Source organism: Meles meles, chromosome 10 (assembly GCF_922984935.1).
Source record: "Meles meles chromosome 10, mMelMel3.1 paternal haplotype, whole genome shotgun sequence".
Classification (NCBI taxonomy): domain Eukaryota; kingdom Metazoa; phylum Chordata; class Mammalia; order Carnivora; family Mustelidae; genus Meles; species Meles meles.
Window position 1 is genome coordinate 70,057,580 of NC_060075.1, and position 14,258 is coordinate 70,071,837.

Sequence of the window (14,258 nt, forward strand, 5' to 3'; positions counted from 1 at the left end):
AGGACTTTGCCCCAATTCCAAAGTGTAAAAGAAAATAATGTATGCCTTTTTCTTTTCAAGATTTTATTTATCCATTGGACAGACAGAGATCACAAGTAGGCAGAGAGGCAGGCGGAGAGAGGAGGAAGTAGGCTCCCTGCTGAGCAGAGAGCCTGATGCGGGGCTCAATCCCAGGACCCTGGGATCATGACCTGAGCCAAAGGCAGAGGCTTTAACCCACTGAGCCACCCAGGCGCCCCAATATATGCCTTTCTTAAGCCACAGGAAACACAGCTATGCTGAGGCACGTTCAGTTAAGCCAGGAGAGGTCCTGCTGGACAGAAGCCCAATACTCATCAAAAAGAGTTTTATCTTCAAATATACTGGAATGAGCAAAATAAGCAAGAATAAACACTATTAAATAATTCTTTACATTCAAAGCAGGGACCGACACGACTTTCCTTTTGTTCCTTCTCTGGCTCCAACTCTTTGCTTCAAATGCCAGACTCTGTCCTCCACACCTGTCCTGCCTTTGGGTTTTGGTGCCTTCTGACAGGAACCCAGCCCACTTCTTATTTAACTCCCAAGTCCAATACAGAAAGAGACCCCTCAGAGTCTGGGAGATTTAGGGGAGAAAGTAAGAGTCAAAGCCTTCTCTTCTGGTCTCTCCCTTAGCTAATGGCCTGTGACCAGTCCTGGGACAGGTAGAGCATGGGGAGACTTCTTAAGCTGGGGCTCAGCTATAAAACATTTATATCTTTGAAAGGCTTCTCTCAGAGGTTGGGTTGGACTACAACTTGGCTGGCCTCCTGTCATGTGGAAGATGCCAAAATTTCCTCGGTGTTTGGAGCTGAATGATCTTTGCCTCTTTGAGTTATGCTGGCTCTCAAGGGCAGCAGCTGCTGGGGGATGGGAACACTCCACACGATGCCAAAAAAGCAATCAGAGGAGAGGCTTTGAGAATGGAGTTCAATGTCAAACATAGGAGCTGGATTCCACGGGTGGCACTTATTCCTCCTTGGACACAGGAGATAATTCCTACGGCTCTACCTGGAACTATTTAGCAAAAGATGTTGTTCAGCATATCCAGTGATCTGAGATGATTAACAAAGGATGTGTTAAATTTAATGCATATTTGTGTGTGAAACTACTCTTTCCTAACTGTCTGTTGGTGGCTGTCTCTATCTTTATAAAATTATAAAAATATTCCAGCAACTTTCTGGCATGGAATGTAGACAGAACAGTGTTCCCACAGAAGTGTTTAATTAACCTTGCTAATTAATTTTGCTCCTAATTGTATTTCAGGATAAATTTCTAAACACACACACACAACATGAATTATGCACACAGTTATTATTCAGGAGTTTATGTTCAAAGCTCTGAAGAAGCAGCATGGGAGGTTTCCAAACTAAAGATTCTTTAGCAATGGAGCCCTTCATATTTTCAGTTAATGATACTTGGATTACAACAATCAATCCCTTGGAATGTACATAATGGAACACCAGCGTCAGAAATATGTCCACGTCAAAAATCCACTTCTAGCCTCAGATATTTATTACGGATATTTGCATCATTACGTTGGGTGTCTGAATTAAATGGCCACAGATGTAGGCATACACATATAGAAAATCCACAGACACGGCCCAAACGCTTTCTGAGGTGATTTTGCTAATGGACATTTAAAAAAAAAAAAAAAAAAAAAGGCAGGATTTCAGTTTCCTTCATAGAAGCTGAAGGGGGAAAAAAAAGTGCTGGATTCCTCCAGAGCAATGCCAAAACAACTCCTAATGGCTAGGACTGTGCGAAGTTTAAAAGTAGACTGCCTAATTATTTTCTGAATTGGAGGTAGCGGGGCGATGTTTTAACGAGTGGTGAGAGGACCAGATGAGACAATGGACATGGAAATGCTCTGTAACCTCTTAGTGTTGCAGTTATTTGGACATCTTGGGACTAAAAGCCTGATTCTGCCCATTACAGAGCCCGCTGCTAGGCAACCTCACATCATTATCTCGCACATTTGCCAAAGTGTGTTCCAAGGAACACTTAAATGAATGCTTTCAAAAGGCTGAAGAGGCAAGATTAAGGAATAATGCACTTCTCTATTTTAAAGCAATCAAATCCGCCCACAGTGTACATTGGAATGTCCAGTCTGCACAAAAACCGACACTGGACTGGTATGATTTCAGGAAAAGAAAAAAAATTGACTTGTTTTTGTTTATTTATTTAGCTTTATGCAAAATTTCCATTAGGCTTTCTGAAATCTCTCCAACACTACCCTCAAGAGCAATCAGAAGTCTGAACCCCCAGGTCCCGTGCTGCGGCCCCAGGCTTTGGCAATCTGGCCTTCAGTTTCAAAGCAGTAAACAGTCTCCTCATGGCTACGTGTGATGGCCTTTACTTGTACTGAACTATCCTTCCTCTCCTGGGCCCCAGACTCTTGACCTCTTCCCCTCCTCTGGGGACTCCCAAATCTGCCCCTAGCCCAGCCTGTCTCCTGAGCTCACAACCTTCTTCATTAAAAAACATGAGTTAAGGGGTGGCTGGGTGGCTTAGTCGGTTAAGCATCTGCCTCTGACTCAGGTCACGATCCCAGGGTCCTGGTTGGGCTCTGCTCAGTGCAGGGCCTGCTTCTCCCTTTCCCTCTGCTGTTCCCCTCCTGCTTGTGCTCTCTCTCTCTCCCTCTGTCAAATAAAGAAACAAAATCTTTTTTTAAAAAAAATGCCTTTAAAAAAATGAGTTGTCTTTGCCCTCTATCTCTGACTTCCCAGTGTCTACTAATGACAGGGCCACATTTCCTGAGGTCAGAAGCCCTGTCGTCAAGTTCGGAGTTCCTCACTTTCTTCCCCTACATCCAGGCAGCTTACGTGTCACGGGCTCTTGCATCACTCTTTCCCTCAATGTCTACTGCTCCTCCTTCCAGGTCATCCCTCCCCGTGTCTCCTGATTCACCTTCCCCACACCTCATGTTTGTTTGTTTGTTTTTTCCTTTTTATTCCTCTGTTCAAACATCTGTGTTTGCCTAGTAATATGGTGAGGTATTCAAGGCACTTAAATTCTAGAGCTAATGACTTCACCTTCCTATTCAATTTTATTGCAACAATTTAACCTGCATAAAACAATCGCTTCACTTCAGGCAGGCTGGGAAGCCCCACTCCTTTCAACCCATCTCATGTGTACCTGTCACTGCTAAGGCCACCTCCATGCCTTATCTGCCTTCCCTGGCCGTCCCTCTCCCCCCAAGTCCTTCGATGGTCCCTCGAATTGTCAAGTCTTAATTTACCAATTAAGAGCTGGATGTAACCTCGCCCCTCCTCTGAGCAATGATGAAAATTTTCTATTTCTAATGTATAAGGACCTAATGCAATTATGTCAGTAATAAAAAAATCCTATAAAGATTTTGCAAAGCCGGTTCTATTTGCTAGGACATTAATTCAGCAAATACTTTTGAAGGCATGTTTTGTGTCAGGCAATGTGCGAATAGCCACATATAAACTTAGAATCCCTAGAAATCATAAGTAGAAAGCTGATAGTACTTAATTTACTCTTCTTAACCTTGCCTGAACAAAGGTCCACTGCTATGGAAGTCTAGAAACCAAAATGTTATTATTAGGTTATTCAAAGAATAAGCATGAGAAAAATATTGTCATGCTTTCTACGGTCATATAACTTGTCTTACAAACCTCTGGAAATAATCTTATACTTCCTCTTGCTTTAACTGAAATGGGGTTAGATGTTTATCATTTACCCAGCTACCATGGGGCTCTTTCTACCCCACTTTCCACTGAGGTTCCTCAAATATGACAACAAAATGATGATTTGTGAATGTGGTATCGACACAATTTAGAAAACAGCCAACTTCAATTAGTTGTTCAGTAATACCAGCACATTGTTAGCCTTGAAACTGCAGGCAAGTACAGCCGTAAATTAATTACTACCTTGTAGTAACTTAACCAACCAAAAATAATGGCATATTATTTCTAAAAAATCTAGATAAATGGCAATCAGGGACTAAGACATGTTCAGAGTTTACCCAGCAATGATGAGTAGGAGGAAATGAATGCCTAGACCAGGGGCCAGCAAGCTTTTCTGTAAAGCCAGATAACAAATATTTGAGATTTGAGGCTATACAGTTGCTTATTGTGGCACGAGTGTAGACAGGATATAGATAAATAAGTGTGGCTGTGTTCCCAGAAGACTTTACTTATAATAACACATGGCAGCCAGATTTGGTTTGATGACCTGCATTGGCTATCTGGAGAGACCTCCTGCACTGGTTATCAAAGAAAATTATGAAACATCAATTACATGCCATACTCTTTGCTGGGGACCAAGAATATGAAGATGAAAAGATGAATGAGAAGCAACAGTGTGAAAATTTCTGTGGGATCAGAGAGAAGAGAATAATTCCCTCTGCCTGGGAATGCGGAGAGTATACTAAGAGTCCTCTAAAGGAGATGAGATTTAACCTGGGTTTGAAGAAGATCAGAATTTCCCTGGAGTGAAGTGTTAGGCAAGAATGTAAATATGAGGTCTTACTGACTGAGTTCACTCTAGCTCCTCTAAAGATGAGCCAATGAGTTCTAAGAACCTCACATGTGAACAAACACACCAACACACAGAGGGAAATAAGGTTAACCATACCTGACCTCTGCTGAGTCCAGCTCTGAATATAGCCAGGGACTCAAGAATTTTATAGGATGTTATTCCTCAAATTGGATTTTGAGGACAGAGAAGGTAGATCTGAGTCTGTTAATCCATACTGTATCATCCCCTGCAATGTTGTAACATTTTAAAATACTGTGGTCTGCATCTTGGGAAGTAGGGAGGGAGAGTCCTGGAGGGACACAAAAGTGCCCAAATAGCAGGGGTGCTGCCATGAAATGGGCCATTCATCAGTCAGCCCAGTCAAACGAGCATATTCCATACACACATCCAGGTAATTTAACTCCCATTTTATGCCTGCTGAGCAGCTTTCTGATTTATGAACCTACCAACCCATGGGAGAGAGAACAGAACATATGAAGGATGCTGGGTATTATGTCAGCTGTACTTCCCAAACTAAATCAGAAAAGTAAGTATTTTGGCCTAGAAATCAGTGTTTTCTAAGTTAGAGCAGCAAGAATCAGACACTTTGGACTTGATTAAATCTGAATTGTATTATTGAGTTTCTGGACTTAGAAAACTGAGGGCTAGACCTTTGACTTTTGAGGTACCAATTGGTAATGGGCTGCTGACTGACAGTCAGTTAACTAAAGGTCTCTTTGATGTCTTTCCAGGTGTTACAGAGCCTGAGACCGGAAGGCAAGAGAGAATAGGGCCTTCCCAGTCACTGATGGTGGGATATCAGAGACAAGATGTTACAAAACAAACTAGCAATGAGAAAAAGAGAGAGAGAGAGAGCGAGAGAGAAGAGGCAGACAGACTGACTCTAGTCAGCAAACTCCTTGAGGGTAAAGATGGAATCTTGTCAGTCCTCATACATTTAATCCTTAGCACAACAGCCTGACTCAGTAACTGCTCAATAACTATTTGTTTAATAAATACATCAATGAATGGATTAATGTCAATGAACAGGGAAGGCAATGAAAACTCTTCAAGGCTGGAAACTTTTTAGTGGGAAAGAAAGGAACGTGAGGCACTCTTTTATCTGATCATAGTATGTACCAGTGGCTACTGTACTAGTAACTGACTATTGATAAAGTTCATATTTTATCAAAGCTCAATGAACTGCTTCTTCCCTGTTCCCCAGAAAGACAATCAGCCCAGGAAGACTGAAGGGGGGAAAGCCCAAGTACTTGGTTTCTCGAGAAGAAGCTACCCATCTTCTATCTCAGTTCCTGCTTACTTCCACCGAGAGTGGAAATTCCAAAAAAAGGAAGAGTAGCAAATAAGGGAGGCATTGGGAAAAGGGTGGAATTCTCACATTTGACTCCTACATTGCTGTTTGTAGACTGCGGAGCACAATGCAAATCCATGTACTACTTCTCCCATCTGCTGACTTTAAAGAAGCATTAAAAAAAATGAGAAGTAAAAGAGAGACCTAATCTAGATAATACTTTGCCACTTAAAAAAATTCGGGGGGGGGGCCATATCTCAAGTGTGAGTGACCCACTCTCCCTGACTATAATGTAACTTCTCTCAAATAGCTAGTTATGCCTGATAAACTCAAATAGCAGACCACCGAGTATTAACCTCTATCTCCAAAATACATGTGTCTGTTGTTTGGTCTTCTTATGGACCAATTAAGGTCTATATGTAGTTTTCCAAAGAGATGATAGAGGGCTTGCCACAAAACAGCACTATGAAAGTGCTATTTGAGTCCATAGTTTGAGTGAATAAATGACAGTTTTTGAAGTCTTTAATTCTTTTGAAAGTAGGTAAATATCAACCATGCAAGTCCTCCACCAACTTGAGAACTACCTTTGATGAATTAGCAGGCTCGACATATCTTCTTTTGCTTCTACTAGTATTTTTTTTTTTTTTTTACTTTGTAAGTACGTAATTTTTATCCCAAAACTCCTAGAAGAGCTGTGCTTAGGACCAGTCTGTGGAAAGTAATTCCAGCAATGAATAGACTCGGGAAAGGAAACCAAAGGGAAAAGATCAAGAATAAAGCTACGGTGCTTCGCAAGTGTCAGAAACAGGTTGAGTCCCCCAAATCAAATGTATTTCTATGTTCATGAGGTTATTTTTAGAAAGATTATAATTTTTGATCGGGTAGAGACAGATGGGTATGCACTTTTCAAAAATACAGTATGTACAGTCACACCTGCAAAGTATGAGTGTATCTCACATCACTGCTAGCACTAGTTGTTGGAATTATTATTATTATTTTTTTAAGATTTATTTATTTGACAGAGAGAGAGTACAAACAAGGGGAGCAGCAGGCAGAGGGGGAAGCAGGCTCCTCACGGAGCAGGACCCTGAGATCATGAACTGAGTTGAAGGCAGACGCCTAACCAACAGAGCCACCCAGGCGTCCTTAGCTCATGAATTCTTTAAAACTTTGGCAATCCAGTGGTATCTAATTTAAGTGATCATTTCTCTGATCATTAGTGAGCTGATCATCTTTTCCTATAAGCAATGCAAATTTTCTCTTCAGTGAACCAACAGTTTTTTTTTTTTTTTTAAGATTTTATTTATTTATTTGACAGACAGAGGTCACAAATAGGCAGAGAGGCAGGCAGAAAGAGAGGAAGGGAAGCAGGTTCCCTGCTGAGCAGAGAGCCCGATGCAGGGCTCGATCCCAGGACTCTGGGATCATGACCTGAGCCGAAGGCAGAGGCTTTAGCCCACTGAGCCACCCAGGTGCCCCACCAACAGTTTATTTCTTTTGCCAATTTTTGACTCTTTAAAAATTCTTTGAAGCTACCTGTATATTAAAGTCCATCAATTAACTTTCTATATAGGGTCCTTTATTATGCTTATTGACTACTGTAACCAAGAGTATTTATTAGATAGTTGTAGAGCATGTAAAAAAAAACAATAAAGCAAACACCCATTTCATTTATTCCCCACAACCCTCACTACAGATTCTACCTACAAAGTCCCTAGTATGCCCTTCCACATACTTGGTGGACTGACTTTTGTCATTCCCACTTACAACCTCAGCATTTTGTTTGTATCTCTAAGTAATTCACTTTTTAGCACTATCTAAATAGAACCACAGTGATTCTTCTGCAATTTGGTTTATTCTCTCAATGTCTCGTTCTAGAGATTCATGCCTGTTATGTTTCAGTGTGGTTCAATTCATTCTCCCTGCTGCACAGATTCATCATATGATTATACTACAATTTATTTAACTATTTTACTAGTGATTATTCCAGTAGTTATCAGTTTTTAGGTTTTCCCAGTTGTTTGTTGTTTTTGATCACACAGTAGGGCTGCTATGAATACTCTTGTACATGATTCTCAGTAGGCAAGTGTAGGACCTGGTTGGGTCAAGGGCACGCACACTTTCACCCTTACTAGGTCAATGCCAAATTGTTTCCCAAGAGCTTGCCCCAATTTACACTTCCACCTGCACAATGAAAACTCTTCTGTCTCTGGTTGTTTCACATAGTTTCCAGCATTTGGTAACATCAGACTTTAATATTTATGGCAATGTGGTAGGTATAAAATGGTATCTCATCTGGTTTGTCTCATACTTTCCCGATTACTAATGCAGTTGAACATCTTTCATAAATACTTTGGCCTTTTGGTTTTCATTTTCTATGAAGTGCCTGTTCAGGACATTATATATTATCTCCTGTATCATTTGTCTTTTCCAGGTGACTGATACAAGTTATTTACATAATCTAGATGCTAACTTTGTGTTAGTTACACAGACAGTAAATATCTTCTCCACTTTTGTGGGATTCTTTGTTGTGTGTTTGAGAAATGAAGTTCCTAATTTTAGTATCATCTGATGTTACTAATTTTTTCTTTCTTTCTTTTCCTTTGTGTCTTGTTTAAGAAATCCTTGTCTACCCAAAGTCACAAAAATATTCTATACAGTCTTTTAAAAGTTAAATAGTTTGTATTTTCCAGTTACTTTCCAGTTAAGTCTTAAATCCAACTTGAATAGGTTGTTTTGCAAGGTATGGGGAGTATCTAATGTAATTTTTAAAAATACAGATAACCAATTGTCCCAGAGCAATTTGTAAAAAACATCCATTCTATCTCCATAGATCCACCCACCAGCTGTCATAAAATAAGGTACACACACACACACACACACACACACACACACGTCTCAGGTATTCCTAGCCATTTCTCTTTTCTTATAAATTTAGGATCAGGTTATCAAGTTCCACAAAAATATCTGTTGTAGCAAATCTTTACATCAGTGTAGACAAAAACGACATTCCTTTCTACCACTCAGTTTTTTTCAAAAGATAAAATTTTATAGTGAATAAATGTATATCCACTACCTATATTCTACAATTTCCATTTTACTACATATGCTTTATCATATAGCCGTCCCTCTAGTCATCCATTAATCCATTAATTTTCAAATGCATTTCAAAGTAAGTTGTAGACACTTCACCGTTACCCTCATGAAGATATTAATTTCATATATTTATTTTATATCTGGCCACTTAATCTTTTAGATGAATATTCATATAATTCTTAAATAAAGATACTTTTGTCTTTACTATTTCAAATTTGTACTTATTATTTGATGTTCCTGCAATTAGGAAGTCTCAAAAACAGACTTGAAAATCGTGGTGGTAGTTGGCATTCATGTCTTATTCCTAATTCTTGTGCAAATGGTTTAAGATTCACTATTTAGTAGTTGATTGCTGGTAAGTAACCAATCATATTCAGAAATTTTTTTCTAATTCCATTTTTACTTTAGCAAGTTTTTACTGAAAATGTCTGAAGAATTATACCAAATGCCTCTCGACTTCCATTGATATTGTAACACCTTCCCTTTCCTTTGTTGATATGATGATTTATATTGTTAGATTTTCTAATGTAAACTATTACATTTTCAGAATCAGTACTACTACCTGATTATGGAATATAATTAACTTGCACTCCTGGATTCAACTGATTAGCATCATAGTTAAAATGAATCTACATGCATAAGATTTCCTTTTTCTACACTGGCTTTACTAGTTTTTAGGACTCCAGCTACTTGAATAAATGATAAACACCCTACCTGGGATAACTAGCATAAAATAGAGCCTATCTGGTTTTGTTTTTGTTTTTTTTTTAATAGGTTAGGCAGAATTCAGTTATAAAACCACCTGGCTCTGGTAACTTTCTAAATGGAAGTGTTTATAAAAACCCATTTCGTGTTTCTGTGATTATTGATTTATCCAAGTTTTTCTCTTAGACAATTTGAATAGACTAATTTTGTAAAGAACTCCATTTCCTTTAGGTTTTTAAATCTACTGAGTTCACATTTATCTGTAAAAAAAAAAAATTACTTTAATCTCTGTATGTCCTTTATTTCCAATGCCACATTTTTTTTTGTTTGTTTCTCTATTTTTTTCTTACTGTGTCCTTCCAAGTGGCTCTTCACTTTTAGCTAGAATAATTAAATACTGTTACAATATTTTGGGGGGGGAAGGGGGATTAAGAATGGGTTTTTCAAGATGGGATCAGGAGGGCGACAAACCATAAGAGACTCTTAATCTCACAAAACAAACTGAGGGTTGCTGGGGGGGAGGAGGTGGGGTTATGAACATTGGGGAGGGTATGTTCTATGGTGAGTGCTGTGAAGTGTGTAAACCTGGCGATTCACAGACCTGTATCTCTGGGGCTAATAACACATTATATGTTATAAAAAAATAAAAATTAAAAAAAAGAATCGGTTTTTCATTTCATTAAAAATTAAATTCAGCTTATATCTCTTACCTGCTCCTTTCTATTTTCTGCTTTTCCCCCTACCTTTTAGTTGTTCTGTTCCTATTAGTTTGAATATTTATTTATTTTCAGTCTTTATTTTTAATAATAAAGTAATTTAAAGCTATACATTTTTCTCTTGAGCACAATATACTCTGACTAACCAATTCGACTTTTGAAAACGTATTCTAAAGAAGTAAAAGTGTCCAGTATACGAGGATATACAAATGCTGAGGCACCTGGGTGGCTTAGTCCTTAGAGTGTCTGTCTTTGGCTCAGGTCATGATCCCAGAGCCCTCGGATCCAGCCCTGCATCGGGCTCCCTGCTTGGTGGAAAGCCTGCTTCTCATTCTCCCACTCCCCCTGTCATTCTCCACTCCCACTCCCTCTGTCACTGTCTCTCTCTCTCTCTGTCAAATAAATAAATAAAAATTAAAAAAATATACAAATACTTGTTGTAACTTCTTTCAAAGTGGTAAACAAACAAGCAATATACAAAAAGAAACCTAGAATATAGCCTAAATGTCCACCGATATCAGAATAGTTGTCTCAGTTATGTTATAAGCTCACTACATAAGAGTCTCTTATCATTTAATTTGGGTATATTGTCTTAGGGGAATGTCCATAAAATATTATCATGTACAAAACTGCAGAGTCACGTAACTTGTATGATTCATTTTTGTAAAAAAAAAAAGGACACAAAACAAAACACAAGCATACTAAAAAGTACTTTCGTTTTTACATCTACACACACACACGCACACACATGTGCGCATGCATGCAAATACACGTAACATATACTTACTTGTATTTCAGATATGACTCATAATATAACCTTTACTTGGTTACTATAAAGAGACACATCAGACATGGTAGGAAAAGAGTGAACCTAATCTTTATACATCTCTGTATCATTTAACTTGTTGAATGAGAATTTATTTCTTCTGTAAATTAAAATGATGAAAGTCTATTGATATGACTACAAAATTTTGGTATTAATTCTAGGAGCTTATTTTAAAATTTAATTGATTAATCTCTCTGTATTATCTTTGTCATAGCTTTCCTGTCACCATTTCTGTAATACATCATTACTGTGAAAACTTCTTCTAAATAAAAACCAATTAATGGTTTAAAACTTATACTGCTTTCATCTTCACATATATATACACACACACACACACCCCACATATGTGTATAAATATGTATATGTATATATGTAATGTATTTTTATAGATATTATATACATACATACTTTAACATATATATTATATACACTTCTTTTTCCCCAATGTGAGTATGTTAAGTGTTTATTAAAACTCTGGGCTGCTACTCTACAAAATCTCTAGTAGGCCTCCTGAAGAATTTCCTTCAATAGTAGTAAACTTGTGGACAGTGAAAGAAGTAAAAATACTAACCTGGTAGGAAAAGATAAATAAACAAAATAAATAAATAAAATGGGAGAGTCACGGGCCTTATCCCACAACATAAAAAGAAAGCAATATTAATTATTAGGTGTGAGAAGACAAAGGATTTACGACTATGACCAAAAAAAACTGTTTTTATATTCTACAAATCAAGGAGTTAGTGAAGATAGACAAGCCAAAATCAAAACAACAACAAAAATCAACGGTACCTTTTTCTTGTGGTGTTTTCTTGGTGGTGGCTTGATGGTGGCATGGAGATTCTTCCATATCATGATCAGATTTTGAAGGAGAGGAGAGTGAAGTATCTCCCCAAATAAGGGAGGAAGGTTCCTTTTCTGGGCTCAGTGGTCCCTCTGGAAATTCAGCTATGTGGTCAGATGAGAAGGGCACACTGCCAGCCATTGGAGTGAGGGATGGAGCACCAGAATCTGATTCTGGAGAAGTTCTCAAACCCTTGGGCAGAAGTGATTTGGAAATGTGCGTGTGGTTATAGAAACTGTTTGCAGGCTGTTGGTATAAGAGATTATAAAGGAGGTTATGCCGCTGAGCATCAGCTCCAGGAATACTTACTTTGAAATCAGACCAAACTTTTTTAGTAAAAAATTTTCCCTTGAAAACCAATTTTTTTGTGGGTTTACAGATGAGACTGTGTAGTTTACAACAGTTCAGCATATTACCATTGTAGCTAAAACAGACACCTAAGACATATAGAAACAATTACTTGTACCTTCCTTATTTCCCACTAGGTAAAACCAACAACTGAATATAAAAACACCATCATGAAATATGACAATAGGGATAATGTCTTGGGTTAGTTCATTGAATGAGTACAGAAATAAGCTGAATTACAATTTATCGAGTTGAGCAAAAATTTAGGAGACAAAACAGTGAACTACTCCAGCTGTTTCCATCTAGGGCATAGAATCTGGCTGCAGAAAAATCATCTTCAAAAAGCTGTAGGAACAAGGAGACAGCTCGACACTGCAAGTCAGAAATCAGTCAGCTCACCTTTCGCTCCAGACTATCTTCCCCATCTGTTGAACTGACACTGTCATAGAGTCTTGTCCTAGAGGGCCTCTGGCGTCTGTTCTTCACAGAGAGCTGGGCTCGGGTTTTCAGTGCTTTTGAATCCAGGCGCTCTGTCTCTGGGATTGCCTCATTCAAGTCTAAGGAAAGAATAAAGCAAAATAATCGGTGAGGGAACCTTTGGAGAGGATCATCAAAGAGACCACAGGCCCTGGTAACAAAAATCTCAAGGTTATCATTAACACCGGGAAAAAAATAGGTGACAACCACGCCAGACTCTCTGCTATCCCACGGGTAACAAACAAGTCTGTGAGATTTAGGAGAAATGTACAAAGCCTAATGGAAGAAACCAACACGAAAGGTGACCAAGGCACCAAAAAAAAATCTGACATTCAAAGAGCCAGCGTGGTCCTCTGTGGTCTGCCTCTCACTACCTTTAATTTTGCGGCCCTAAGTCCCACGTCAGGACTCCAAGTCACCATTCCCAAAGGGAAAAGGAAAGGTTACCCATTGATTTACATAGGCGTTGGCTGAGGAAAAGTCCTTCTCAGGTTGAATTTGCTGGAATCCTGCTCCTTAAAAAAATGTAGTTTGATCATCAATCCTGTTTTATCTTTTTTGAATGGCAGTCACTAAATGAAGTCATAATGTTCACAGAATTAATTAGGTGCTTCTGGATTTAAATTATTAAAAATAAAGCTTATAACTGAGTTGCAGAAAATTAATGTGTACTGATATTAATGAATAAACCAATTTCTTACAGTAGCATTACTGGAGGAAATACCGTTTCACAGTGTTATTACGAAGGTGTGCTCTAAATATATCATAAAAGCAGAACCAGGAAGCATCTCAGGTTGCGCCTCTCTTACCTGTGGAACTTTGCATTTGGCATATGATTCTAACAAATGATATTAAACATATTTTCCCTAGGAGATACATCCACTGAGTGACAATATTTATGAAAGGTTCTGACTCTTCATTTCCTATATTTGAAAGAAAAGTGAATATTCAAAAAAGTCAGACTATTCAGGTATTTATAAAGGACAGCTAAATATTTTCTAATTAGTCATCTTTTCATTGTTTACATGTCAATGGAGGAAAAATAATCTCCTTGATCACTTTAATTTCTTCCTTTCAATAAAATCTAAACCTGCAGCTGCCGATTAAGAGTTCATTAGTTGTGATAATTGAGAGATAATCAACCTTACAAGCTCCTGTTTACATGTAAAATGTGGGAATACCACACAGATGAAAGCAATAATATAATTAGACTGTCATACAAGCCCGTTTCATAGTTTATCTATCTTGTATGTGGACTGTATCTTCTGTAACACAAAGCAGTCGCACACACCATCTCACACGTTCCTCACAACCCCATGCAACAGAGCCACCGAGTTATGTTTTATCCTCTCCAGAAGTTGAGAGAACTTGAGTAACTTGCCCTCATCTGCATGGCTGGTTGATGAGCTGCCATGACTTTTCTTGTTTTTTGAC

General features: G+C 38.4%; 1 protein-coding gene across 11 annotated transcripts in view; it reads right to left on the reverse strand.

Annotated features, from left to right (window-relative positions):
- Positions 1-14,258, reverse strand: part of PPP1R9A (protein phosphatase 1 regulatory subunit 9A) — a 310,193-nt gene that overhangs the window by 22,735 nt on the left and 273,200 nt on the right. For 7 of the 11 annotated variants that reach the window (XM_046020338.1, XM_046020337.1, XM_046020344.1 and 4 more), the window contains 2 exons: positions 12,747-12,904; positions 11,948-12,245 (listed from right to left, as the gene is read on the reverse strand). In XM_046020338.1, coding sequence (XP_045876294.1) covers positions 11,948-12,245; positions 12,747-12,904 — 456 coding nt within the window. The remainder of the gene's footprint in view (positions 1-11,947; positions 12,246-12,746; positions 12,905-14,258) is intronic. The other 4 variants (XM_046020347.1, XM_046020346.1, XM_046020345.1 and 1 more) reach the window with 2 other exon arrangements.